This window comes from Globicephala melas, chromosome 10 (genome assembly GCF_963455315.2).
Source record: "Globicephala melas chromosome 10, mGloMel1.2, whole genome shotgun sequence".
In the NCBI taxonomy this organism is placed as follows: domain Eukaryota; kingdom Metazoa; phylum Chordata; class Mammalia; order Artiodactyla; family Delphinidae; genus Globicephala; species Globicephala melas.
Window position 1 is genome coordinate 96323091 of NC_083323.1, and position 13005 is coordinate 96336095.

The following is a 13005-nucleotide window of genomic DNA, read 5'->3' on the forward strand; positions in this document are numbered from 1 at the left end:
AGAAAGAGAAAATATGAACACACCAACCACAAGTAATGAAATTGAAACTGTGATTAAAAATCTTCCAACAAACAAAAGTCCGGGACCAGATGGCTTCACAGGCGAATTCTATCAAACATTTAGAGAAGAGCTAACGCCCCTCCTTCTCAAACTCTTCCAAAAAATTGCAGAGGAAGGAACACTTCCAAACTCATTCTATGAGGCCACCATCACCTTGATACCAAAACCAGACAAAGATATTACAAAAAAAGAAAATTACAGACCAATTATCACAGATGAATATAGATGCAAAAATCCTCAACAAAATACTAGCAAACAGAATCCAACAACACATTAAAAGGCATACACCATGATCAAGTGGGATTTATCCCAGCGATGCAAGGATTCTTCAATATATGCAAATCAATCAATGTGATACACCATATTAAAAAGTTGAAGAATAAAAACTATATGATCATCACAATAGATGCAGAAAAAGCTTCTGACAAAATTCAACACTCCTTTATGATAAAAACTCTTCAGAAAGTGGGCATAGGGGGAACCTACCTCAACATAATAAAGGCCATATACGACAAACCCACAGCAAACATCATTCTCAATGGTGAAAAACTGAAAGCATTTCCTCTAAGATCAGGAACAAGACAATGATATCCACTCTCACCACTATTATTCAACATAGTTTTGGAAGTCCTAGCCACAGCAATCAGAGAAGAAAAAGAAATAAAAGGAATCCAAATTGGAAAAGAAGAAGTAAAACTGTCACTGTTTGTAGATGACATGATATTATACATAGAGAATCCTAAAGATGCCACCAGAAAACTACTAGAGCTAATCAATGAATTTGGTAAAGTAGCAGGATACACAATTAATGCACAGAAATCTCTTGCATTCCTATACACTAATGATGAAAAATCTGAAAGAGAAATTAAGGAAACACTCCCATTTACCACTGCAACAAAAAGAATAAAATACCTAGGAATAAGCCTACCTAGGGAGACAAAAGACCTGTATGCAGAAAACTATAAGACACTGATGAAAGAAATTAAAGATGATACAAACAGACGGAGAGATATACCATGTTCTTGGGTTGGAAGAATCAACATTGTGAAAATGACTATACTACCCAAAGCAATCTACAGATTCAATGCAATCCCTATCAAATTAGCAATGGCATTTTTTACAGAACTAGAGCAAAAAATCTTAAAATTTGTATGGAGACCCAAAAGACCCTGAATAGCCAAAGCAGTCTTGAGGGAAAAAAATGGAGCTGGAGAAATCAGACTCCCTGACTTCAGACTATACTATAGAGCTACAGTAATCAAGACAATATGGTACTGGCACAAAAACAGAAATACAGATCAATGGAACAGGATAGAAAGCCCAGAGATAAACCCATGCACCTATGGCCAACTAATCTATGACAAAGGAGGCAAGGATATACAATGGAGAAAAGACAGTCTCTTCAATAAGTGGTGCTGGGAAAACTGGACAGCTACATGTAAAAGAATGAAATTAGAATACTCCCTAACACCATACACAAAAATAAACTCAAAATCGATTAGAGACCTAAATGTAAGACCAGACAGTATAAAACTCTTAGAGGAAAACATAGAAAGAACACTCTTTGACATAAATCACAGCAAGATCTTTTTGGATCCACCTCCTTGAGTAATGGAAATAAAAACAAAAATAAACAAATGGGACCTAACGAAACTTAAAAGCTTTTGCACAGCAAAGGAAGCCATAAACAAGACCAAAAGACAACCCTCAGAATGGGAGAAAAGATTTGCAAATGAATCAACAGACAAAGGATTAATCTCCAAAATATATAAACAGCTCATGTAGCTCAATATTAAAAAAAACAAACAACCCAATCCAAAAATGGGCAGAAGACCTAATAGACATTTCTCCAAAGAAGACATACAGATGCCCAAGAAGCACATGAAAAGCTGCTCAACATCACTAATTATTAGAGAAATGCAAATCAAAACTACAATGAGGTATCACCTCACACCAGTTAAAATGGGCATCATCAGAAAATCTACAAACAACAAATGCTGGAGAGGGTGTGGAGAAAAGGGAACCCTCCTGCATTGTTGGTGGGAATGTAAATTGATACAGACACTATGGAGAACAGTATGGAGGTTCCTTAAAAAACTAAAAATAGAATTACCATATGACCCAGCAATCCCACTACTGGGCATATACCCAGAGAAAACCATAATTCAAAAAGGCACATGCACCCCAATGTTCACTGCAGCACTATTTACAATAGCCAGGACATGGAAGCAACCTAAATGCCCATTGACAGACGAATGGATAAAGAAGATGTGGTACATATACACAATGGAATATTACTCAGCCATAAAAAGGAACGAAATTGGGTCATTAGTAGAGACGTGGATGAATCTAGAGACTGTCATACAGAGTGAAGTAAGTCAGAAAGAGAAAAACAAATATCGTATATTAATGCATATATGTGGAACCTAGAAAAATGGTACAGATGAACCGGTTTGCAGGGCAGAAATTGAGACACAGATGTGGAGAACAAACATGTGGACATCAAGCGGGGAAAGCGGCGGGGGGTTGGGGGTGGTGGTGGTGGGATGAATTGGGAGATTGGGATTGACATATATGCACTAATATGTATAAAATGGATAACTAATAAGAACCTGCTGTATAAAAAAATTACTAGATATTGTGAAGACTAGTTTGTAAAGGGCAAGGGCAGAAGCAACAAGATTATAGCAAGATTATAACAATGATGGAGAGAAGGAGATGAATTCAGGACATGTTTTAGATGCAGAGCTCACAGGACTTGCTGATGAATTAGATACACGGTGGGAATCAGTGAGAAAAGGGAAAGGGAGGAAGGATGTTTCCTAGGTTTTTCGCCTGAACAAGCAGAAGCCATCATACCCCTGGATGGGGAACACTACTGGGAGAGGGATGGATTGGCAGGGGGCGGGGGGCAGCAGTGGTAATTCGAGACATCTATTTGAGCCATAGGAGCTTTATATGGCTTTAGGCATCCAAGTGGAGATGTCAAGTAGGCTGTTGGATAAACGAGTCTGGAGCGCTGGATATAAATTTAGGACTTGCTGACATTTACATAGTATTTAAGCCCTGGGACTGGATGACATCACTGGACCGAGAATGTGGAACGAGAAGGGGGCCAAGGACTAAGCCCTAGCAAGTTCCCACATTTAGAGGTCAGGCAGAAGACGGAGAAGGAAAAGCCAGGGAGGGTGAAGGAAATTAGAAGAGTGTACTGTCCTAGAAGTGCAACTCAAGTAAAACAGGGTAACCTGAAGGGGGGGCGGGTAGGACAGGATGAGAGTGGGGGCAGGGGAAGCCCATTTAGATAGAGAGGTTAGGGAAGGCCTCGCAGAGGAGGTGACATTGGATCTAACTGAAATTTTAATGAAATGAGTGAATCATTGTGAAAAGCCAGGGTAAAACATTCCAGGCAGTGGGAACAGCAAATGCAAAGGCCCTGTGGCAGGTTAAGCCCTTCTAACTATAGTAACATAGATCAGGTCCAGTGTGGCAGAGGCATGAAGAGTGTTAGGAGGGGCGGGGCCAGGTTATACAGGGCCCTGTAAGTCACGGTGAGGAGTTTGATACACTGAGCGCAAGAAAAGCTGAGTAATGCAACTCGGTCTACCTATTTTAAAGATCGTTTGGTTTGCTTCGGGGAGAATGCATTGCAGCAGGACCAGAATGGAATCAGGGGATCAAGCTGTTAGGATAATCCAAGGTCTCCACTCCCACCCTGACCCCGACCTCATCCCCAGCACTCAGCACTCTCCAGCTGGGGCGAAACAGAGTTGGGGTCACAGAGCTTTGGGTGACTCAGAATCTCAGAGGTTGACCGGGGCAACCAACGGTGTTCATGGAGGTGGGGTGAAGGGTGGAGAAGCCCACCACCGGAACCCGGGGAATCGGACGGTGCTCACCCTCCGCTGCCCTCTCGCATTCTGCACCTGGGTCGCAGCCGGGCGCGGCTCCCCAGGCGCGGCAGCGGGAGGGTTAAACCATGCGGGAGGGGGAGAGGCGGAGACCAAGCGCTCCGAGCTGCCGCGCCGAGCCCCGCCGGGCCGAGCGCAGCCCGAGCCGAGCCGAGCCGAGCCGAGCCGAGCATCTCCCGCCGCCGCCGCCCCGCGCCCCGGGCGCCCGCCCCCACCCTCTACAGCACCCCGCTGCCCTCAGAATCCCCCGACCATGCCCAGTGCCCCACACGCTCGCGCGACCCCCCAGCCCGGCGCAGCCCCGAGCTCCCGCAGCCATCGCGCCGCCGCGCCAGGCATGCAGGTGAGCGGGAGGAACCCCCACGCCCCCGCCCGAGGGAGCCCGGCCCTGCCCTCCCCGACTCCGCGCCTTTCGCCCCCCGCCCCTCCAGGCGCGGTCCCTCGCCCGGCTCGAGCCTCCAGCGCATAAGCGCGCCTTCCCCACCACGCTTTCCTTCGCTCCGCGGGTCCCGACTCCATCCTGCCCTCCTGGCGCAGCGGTCGCCGTCCCCGCCGCTGCCTTCCTCCCGCCTTGGGCTCAGCCCCCGGCTCCTTGCATCCTCCAGCCTCGGCTTCCCTTTCTGCTCTCGGCGCTCCCGCCCGAGGAGACCCCTCGCCTACCTCCTGGTCCTCGTCCCCCGCCCCCCTTATCGCTTTCCAGCCCTGTCCAGGGAGCGTGGGCCTGTGGGAGGGGTGGGCTCGCGGCCGCGCTGGGGATGGGGCCCGGTTCCCCCAGCCCGACGCTCCCGCCCCACCCCCAGCTCGTCTCCTGCGCACAACAGGTCGGTGAGGAGCGAGGGGAGGGTGGGGTGGCGCGCCAGCCAGGGGACTTGGGGCTTCCTGGACGGGGTGACTAAGGGGTGCGGGGTCCGGGGACTGGAGATGACGTTGGTTGGGGAGGTGGGATGCACAGGCGGAGAGGCGAGTGGGTCCTGGAGTCAGCTGGCCACAGACGTCCCTGGAAGCCCTTTTCCCCTCCCCTGGCTCACACGCCTTCCTCTGTCCCTGCAGCATCGTTCTTTTCCCGGTTCCGTCTCCCTTCTTCCCACCTGGGCCCCATCCCTGCCTCTCTCCGTAGCTCCGTATCCCTTTCCGTTGGAAGAAACAATTTCCATCTCCTCCATCTTTGCTGTTCCCGTTTTCCGTCCCCCGTCCCTTCCTTGTCTCGTGTTGTCCTCAGTACCATGTTCTCTCCTTTCCCCCTTCCTTCCTCCCCATCCCTGGTCCCCTCCATCCCTCTTCTCCCTTCCCCTTCCACGATCTCCACTTCCCATCCTGCCTGGACCTTTCCTTCCTCCTCCTCCTGCCCTTCCTCCTTCTTCCCCGCTCCTGTGACCGCTTCACCCTCTCAGCTTCCCTCCCTGACCTTTACTCCCCTCCTCAGCATCCTCCAGCTGCCGATCTCCTCTGCGCCCCCCAGTCCATTCCTTCAGGACTAGCCCCCTTCATCTGCTTCCTCTTCACCTTTCTCTTCCCTTCTCACGCCTCACCAGCCTTCCCTGTCTCAGGCCATCATGCCTTCACATCTCTCCCCACAGCCCACTTCCCCAATCCCTTCCCCAGACTCTCCCACCTACTCCCCTGTTATTCTCTGAGAGGGTTTAATGTCCAGATTTAGACCCAGAATCCAGAGGACACCAAGTGTCATATCCTCATTCACTGGGGAGCCTGCTGCCGCCGCCTGGATCCACCACCCTCAGCTCTGAGAACGTGTCCTCCTCTTTCAAAACCATCCATCCTGATTCTCCCAGGACTCTTTACCCAGGAGAGCTACATTTGAGGGGGTGGCCTCTCCCCAACTCCACCTCCCCTCAGAGGGCACCTATGCATTTGGATGATGGAACATTGAGCAAATATTATATTCTGTAGTTTTCCTCCCGCCCACCTCCTCTCTCTTTCCTTCCATCCCTCCATCTCCTGTTCCCCTGCTCCTGAAGACGAGATTCCTGGGGCCATTCAATCATAAGAGAAAGGCCTCAGACAACAAGTGGGGTGGGCAGGCGGGGATGCTCCCCCGTGCAACCACACACGTTCACACACTCACTCAGATTGACTTCCTCTTCCCTCCCCCACTCAGACTCCCTCCCTCCCTCGGTAGGTGCTCAAGGAATCACAAGGTTCTTGGCTCTAAATTAAGATCTAAGAAAAGCTAGGAGCTGTGGGCAGAGGAAGTGAGACGGAAGGAAGCCAGAGAAGTGAGAGTAGACCCTGGGGGGGGAGGTAACAGGGACCTGGGAAGTTGTGTAGATAGGGGCTGGGGACTAGACAGGGGACCACTCTGGGGGTTCCCCTCCCCGCTCCCCACCCCCCGCAAGAGGATGCTAGGCAGCCGTGGCTCCTGAGTGGCAGCAGCATAGCTGGCAGCCAGAGCTGGGAGGGGAGATGGAGGTGAGTTGGTGGATGAATGAGCTGGGGAAGTACTCAGGGCAGGGTTGGGATGTGACGACCCCTCTCTCCCCCAGTAAAGGCTGAAAATCTGGGTCATCTCTGAGGAAGATCTCGGACATGGAGTCCAGAATGTGGTAAGTCTGGCCCAGCAGGGGAAGCTTGGAAGCCACTTTCCCTGGGGTCTTGGCCCTTTCCCTCCTAGGCCCACCCGGGGCCTTCCATCCTGAGGGCTAGACCCTAGGAAGATGGGAAATGAGACCAGTCTTCCCAAGGCCCACCTACTTTTTGCACAGAGTCTTGGAGGGAGGCGGCCTGTCCTCTGCACACATAAGCCCAAGATGGCCTTGGTTTCACCCGCTCTCTCTCCCTTCCCGCAGGCCTGCGCTGCTGCTGTCCCATCTCCTCCCTCTCTGGCCACTGCTGTTGCTGCCCCTCCCACCGCCTGCCCAAGGTTCCTCCTCCTCCCCTCGGACCCCACCAGCCCCAGCCCGGCCCCCCTGTGCCCGGGGAGGGCCCTCAGCCCCACGCCATGTGTGCGTGTGGGAGCGAGCACCTCCACCAAGCCGCTCCCCGCGGGTCCCAAGATCACGTCGGCAAGTCCTGCCGGGCACCTCGCCCCCGGCCACCCCATCAGGCTTTGAAGAGGGGCCACCCTCATCCCAGTACCCCTGGGCTATTGTGTGGGGTCCTACAGTGTCTCGAGAGGATGGGGGGGACCCCAACTCTGCCAATCCTGGATTTCTGCCCCTGGACTATGGTTTCGCAGCCCCGCATGGGCTGGCCACCCCACACCCCAACTCAGACTCCATGCGGGGTGATGGAGATGGGCTTAGCCTTGGAGAAGCACCCGCCACCCTGCGGCCAGTCCTGTTCGGGGGCCGCGGGGAAGGTGAGTGGGAGTCGGGGAGGTTGGTAGGGATTTGGGGGTGGGGAGGCTGGCTGAAGACTCTAAAGGAAGCAACAGAGGTCCTCCTGCCTGTTAGCTCCTTCCACAAATGTGTCGGGCACTAACGCTGGCACAGGAGGCCGAGACCAAGATGCATCTGAGCCTCAGAGGAGCTCAGGTCCACTGGAGAAGACAGATGTGTAAACACTCGGGGATGAGTCAACGTAATACATTCTCTAGTGGAGGTGTGCACAGCATGTTGTTAGGCAGAGAGAGAAGGGAGAGACTACTTCTGCCTGGGGATCAGGACACCCTCCAAGAACTGACATTTAAGCGGGACCTTGGAAACAGTGGGAGTATTCCAGGCAGAGGAAATGAACGAGCCCTTCAGGGTGACATCTCGGCTCGGGGAGCGCTGAGATGGGGCCAGTGGTCTGGGGGTGGGGCCAGGGTGGAGATGGACGTTTCCAGCCCCTAGTTTCTGTGCAGAGAGAGAAGATCTCTGTGACCTTGGAACCTCCTCCTCATCCCATATATATAGAAGATTTGGGGAAGTGGAGAAAAAGGATTTGGGAGGAAAAGAGCTGAAAACTCTGCGGAAAGCCGATGATAAAAATAAAGCGGGGAGGCTCCAGAGAAGCAGAAAGAGTTGGGCAATGTGGCTTCAAACGGCAACGCTCCAACCCAATCTCCAGCCTCTCTCAGCTCCCTCCACCTCAAGCCTCCCTAAAAATTTCTCCCTACCCCAAGCAGGTGTGGACCCTCAGCTCTACGTCACAATTACCATCTCCGTCATCATTGTTCTCGTGGCCACTGGCATCATCTTCAAGTTCTGGTAAGCTGGGGTGGGGGGAGGAGATGCTGGCATCCCCATCAATGTTTGGCTACATTTGGCTGGAAGGAGGGAAGGAGCCAGGGCGGCGGTTTTGCTGGCGGTGGGATAGGAAGTGGTGGATTAGGGCAAGACTTTGGGAAAAGGTAGGAAGGATTCGGGTGGGGGAAGCTCTGAGAAATGAGTGCAGATTCCTTCTGGGGAAACACAAGGGTGATGGGAGGGGGGGGAGTCATTTGTGTGCACGGGGGCTTTGGTGGCCAGCCCTTGTCCCCGTATCCTGCACGACCCATTCTGCAGAGCCCCCTTCTTAAGGCTGCCTGGGGAGGAGGGAGAAAAATCCGAGCTTCCTTTGCACACACTTAATATCGGGTCGCTCAGTCCTTCCCACTTGACTGCAAGAATCATTAGACTCAGGCGTCCAGGTCATTAGCTGACTTTGAACTAGAACTAAAGCTGCCAGGCGCCTGCTGCGGAGGTTTGAAATGGCTCTGCTGGGTATGCGTGGGGGAGAGGCGGTTCTGGGGGACTCTGTGTGTCTGTGGGGAGGAGCTACTCATTCTGTGGATCTGAACCAGGCGAGAGGGTGGCTTAGATTCCCGAGCCCCCTGGCGGGGAGAGGAAGTGGTTTTGTGGACGCGGTCTCAGGACACGGGGCTTAGGGACCTGTTAGAGGCTGGTTTCTCTGCTGTAGGATGTTGCGGGTGCCTGAGGGAGGCTAGGGGTGGCCAGCGCTGGAAGCCCAGGTTGGGGGCTTCCTGAGTGTGTGAGAACCTCTTTCCTTCCGGGCACCAGCTGGGACCGTAGCCAGAAGCGGCGCAGGCCCTCTGGGCAGCAAGGCGCCCTGAGGCAGGAGGAGAGCCAGCAGCCCTTGACAGACCTGTCCCCAGCCGGGGTCACTGTGCTGGGGGCCTTCGGGGACTCGCCCACCCCCACCCCTGACCACGAGGAGCCCCGAGGGGGACCCCGGCCTGGGATGCCCCAGCCCAAGGGGGCTCCAGCCTTCCAGCTGAACCGGTGAGGGCAGGGCAGAGGGCTGGGAGGGCGGGCAGGGGAGGCACCTCGGGGCTGCGACTGTGGGCTTGGGGCGCTCCCTCCCGGGCGGGTGGAAAGGAGGCAGACCTGCCCCCCCACCCCGGGAGACTGGACCCCTCCTCGCCGGGGCACCCTTCCATCTCCCGCTGTCTGTGGATCTGCGTCCTGTTCTCATGCTGCCATTTAACTCCAACTCTGCCCTCCTAAACTTGATCCCTTTTATTTCTTGGACTGCCCTCTTGATTCTGGCCTGCCTCTTGGTTCCTGACGGTGCCCTTTCCCTTTTCCTCTCAGGATTCCCTTGGTGAATCTGTGATCCCCCCAAGCCTGGGCTGCCACCAAGCAGGGGGCCAAGGGGCCGGCACAGCCCCCATCCCGCTGAGGGCAGGGCGGCTGTGGGCGCCTCGGAACACTCGCTAGCCCGCGGGTGAGCGCACCTGCTCAGCCTCCTTTAGGTGGGGGCCTCACATATCTGTGGCTTTTGGCCCCCGGCCCCGCCCTGGCACACTCACATGAGAGCCTTGCACACTCACCTCTCCCCTCACGAGCCACTGCACACACTCCTGCTCTTGTACGGCCAGTCTCCCTAGCCACGTCTCCCCCCTCCGCGGATCCCTCGCGTCCTCCCTTTCGTCTCACACTGTTCCCTTTGTCTTCTCCCCCGTCCCACCCATCGCTCAGTGGCCCGTCACTCAGAGGTCAGTGGGTGACTCCCGTGGACTCTCGTGTGCATGTCCCGGCCCCGCGCTGTGGCGTGTGTCATGCTCACACTCTCGCCTCACGAACACTCACTGACTGAGTTTCTGTGGCCCCTGCATGCTGCCCCGGAGGTGGGTGGGAGGTGAGCTGGGGGCTCCATGGGCCTCCATCTGTCGCGGTCCCATCCCGCTCCGCGTCACGTGTTTCGCTGTCTCCCCCATCCCGCTCCGAGGGCTCCCTGTGGGAATGGGAGTACTGAGGGCGCAAACCCCCACCCCCTCCACTGCTAAATTCTGTTGTCTGGGAGATGGCTTTTGGGGAGTCACCCGCTGCACTACATGAGAAAGGGGCTCCCATGTGCCCTCCCCTGCTTCCCAAGTCCTTCTGTCTCGTCTGTCCTGGCTGTCTGTGTGTGTCACTCTGGAATTCAGAGCCCCCTGAGCCAGTCCTCCACTTGCCGGCCTCCCTGAGGGCCTCCGTAACTCCACCTAGGCTGCCAGGGACCGGAGCCAGCTGGTTCAAGGCCATCGGGAGCTCTGCCTCCCAATCCGCCCCTCCCTCCCTGGTTCCTCCACTCTCCCTCCTTTTGCACCGCCCCCCCCTCAGGTTTGTCCTGACTTCTCATGGCTTTCCCACCTTCCTTCCTACTTCCCTCTCTTACCTGGCTCCTATGCTGTGATATATATTTTTGTATTATCTCTTTCTTCTTGTGGTGATAATCTTGAATTCTTGTGGGATGTAAGTTTCAAAATTTTCAAATAAAGCCTTTGCAAGATACCTGAGTCCCCTGGTTCTGCCTTATGAGCCCCACAGAGAGAAGAGGAGGAGGGGCGATGGGCAGCTAAGAGGGAAGAAAAGAAGGATGGGGGGGAGTGCGGGTAACCCCTCCGGACCCGATGTGACCTGGCCTGCTCTGACCCGGGGTTGGGATTCGGGGGCTTTGACTCGGGATGGAATGGAAGGAAGAGACTCTGAAGGGGGCAGTCTTGACAAGGAGCAGCCGGAGCAAGAGAGAAACCGGAAGAGTGGTTTGTTAATTGCTAGAGAAGGTCAAGAGAGACCACGAAAAAGGAGGTAGAAGAAAAGGGAAACTTACGTAGAAGCACAGGCGACGGCGCAAGCAAGAAAAGGAAGAGGAGAGCGCTGATAGACACGTGGAGGTTGAAGGGGGGGGAGGAGGAAAAATGGAGCAACGGGCAAGCGATGAGAGGGAGCCGCAGTGAAGAGGCTGGCTGCCCTGCTTGCTTTATTTGCAGCCTTGCTCCCTCACCCGCCCCCGCCCGCAGCTGCCCCCAGAAGCCCCGCGGTTAGCTCTCGTTAGCTTTCCCCGCTCTGCCCTCTCTGAGAGGCACTGCTGGGGTGTGGGCGTGGAATCGAGGGGTGCGTTTGGAGGAGGGAGAGCAGGCTGCCCAGCTGGGATCAGTCACCTCTGAGCCCCCAGTTCTAGGTCTGGCTCTCGTAACAGCCCTGCAGAAACCCACACGGCAGCCTCTCAGCTGTTGCTAGGTTCTGTTGCCATGGTAACCACCCAGGTCCCATTTCTCCCCCCACCCCCATCTGTGCCCCACTTGCTCCCTGGAAATGGGGGCGCTCCAGGGAGGAGAGGAGACGGTCACGTGCAAGAGGGGGGCTGCCCTGGCCTGTGTTGGCCTCCATGTGTTTATTTCTGCAGTTAGAATCAGGAATGTCCATGGATCTGTAGGTGGGTGCTGTAGGGGTTGGGGCGCTTTACTGTGTACTCAAGTGAAGTGTGGCTGAGTCCACGAAGCACACAACAGTGAGCGAGGTGGAGGGAGTGTATTTCTCAGGATCAGAGCTGTTTGTGGGTTCGGGTCATCAGACTCCCTAAGAAAAAGAAGAAAGAAGCAGACCCGGGCCAAGGAGTGATGAACCAGCTAAAAGCAGAGGTGCGAGGCAAACACGCTGCTGAGGCGGGCTCAGCGTCAACCCAGTGGGACCTGAAGAGACCCCAGCCTGAAGCTGGTGGAAGGGAGAGGGCTGGATGAGACCTGAGAGTGCAGGAAGAGGTGCTGCTGGGATGGGCTGGAGGCAGTGAGGGACGGACCTGAGGAGGAGGGGGAGGAGACTGACGGGAGAGGAAGCCTCATTGCCCTTTCCCTTCCTTCCCCACAGGAATCTAGTCCTTGTCAGGTGGGGGTTGGGGGGAAGAGGAGGCGCAGAAGGGGAAGAGCTGAAGTGCCCGGACAGCACATGTCTCTTATCACCTTCCTCTTCAGAGGGACGGTGTGACCCCAGGGCTCATCCATATTCAAAAGGCACACATGAAGGTCCCTAATGAAGAGGGACTTAATTATCACCTGATTAGACTGCTGTTTCCCTAAATTTAAATAAATTAAAATACACCAGCAAGACACAGGAAATTCTTACCTGTTCCTTCTCCCTAAATGCCCTCCTTCCCCATGGAAAGTCAGATGGCAGGGAGAGACAGAGGAGAAAGATGTCCGAGTCTTCTGAGTTGTCCTAAAGGAATGATCCCAAACTAAATCCCATTGTTATGCTAACCAGGAAGAGTCAGGAGGCCCTGGGGAAGGATCCTAACTTTATCTCATGTAGTGTTGAAACTGAAACTATGGGGCCTCGGGAGGTCCTCAGAAGGCTCCAGGTGGCAAAGGAGTCACTGCTTAGTCACAGACCAAGAACACAAACAGTGGCCATACTACCCCTTTGCTTCTTGGAGGCCACCCATCACTACTGGGACCAGCATCTCTCATCTGTATGCTTTCTTTGCCTCCTGAGCTGTGCATCAAATGACTAAGCCAGGCTTCTCTTAAGCATTTTTCTGGAATGCTTACCATTGTGGCTCAGACCAAACCAGGGAGTGGGGAAGCCCCCAGGAGGAGGGATCTCCCAGGCAGAGCTCAGGGTGTGGAAGTGATTCAAGATGGAAACAGTGTGCCAGCTGGAAAACCCCAGGCTAAAATTAACAGCCCTCCTCCCCGTACGCCCCACATTTATCTCTCTAAAGCTTTTCTCTAAGGAGTTCAAAGCACTAAAACTTGCTTCTTATAGCAAGGGCAGCAGCAGGGTTGACAATTGGAGACACCGAGGCCCGGGGGGTGCCAGTTATTGTAAATAGGAGAAGAACAGAAAGAGAACCAGAACTTATAGCGATTACCACCATTTTGCTCCCACTT

General features: G+C 54.1%; 2 protein-coding genes across 6 annotated transcripts in view; one reads left to right on the forward strand and one right to left on the reverse strand.

Moving 5' to 3' along the window:
- The window catches only part of COPS7A (COP9 signalosome subunit 7A), a 27392-nt gene extending 22825 nt beyond the window's left edge, over positions 1–4567 (reverse strand). The window contains exon 1 of one of the 2 annotated variants that reach the window (XM_060306337.2): positions 4456–4567. The gene's annotated coding sequence lies outside the window, so the exon portion shown is untranslated. The remainder of the gene's footprint in view (positions 1–4455) is intronic. The other variant, XM_060306336.2, reaches the window with a different exon arrangement.
- PIANP (PILR alpha associated neural protein) lies at positions 4146–10632 on the forward strand. Of its 4 annotated transcripts, none has more exons than XM_060306334.1 (6): positions 4146–4314; positions 6478–6532; positions 6776–7287; positions 8038–8119; positions 8912–9133; positions 9446–10632. In XM_060306334.1, the coding sequence occupies exons 2-6, from the start codon at positions 6516–6518 to the stop codon at positions 9465–9467; spliced, it is 855 nt and encodes a 284-aa protein (XP_060162317.1). In that variant the 5' UTR covers positions 4146–4314; positions 6478–6515; the 3' UTR covers positions 9468–10632. The 4 variants fall into 4 exon arrangements, with proteins under 4 accessions (XP_060162317.1, XP_030690450.1, XP_060162315.1 ...); XM_030834590.2 differs by having other exon boundaries at positions 4147–4314; positions 6473–6532; XM_060306332.1 differs by lacking the exon at positions 4146–4314 and adding an exon at positions 4402–4792 and having other exon boundaries at positions 6473–6532.
- Positions 10633–13005: the final 2373 nt, after the last annotated feature.

Bases quoted from the DNA above. Each gene is read 5' to 3' on its own strand.
- PIANP (XM_060306334.1), top strand. The intron at 8,120-8,911 runs GTAAGCTGGGGT...TCCGGGCACCAG, and splicing joins GGCATCATCTTCAAGTTCTG to CTGGGACCGTAGCCAGAAGC. The intron at 9,134-9,445 runs GTGAGGGCAGGG...TTTTCCTCTCAG, and splicing joins CCAGCCTTCCAGCTGAACCG to GATTCCCTTGGTGAATCTGT.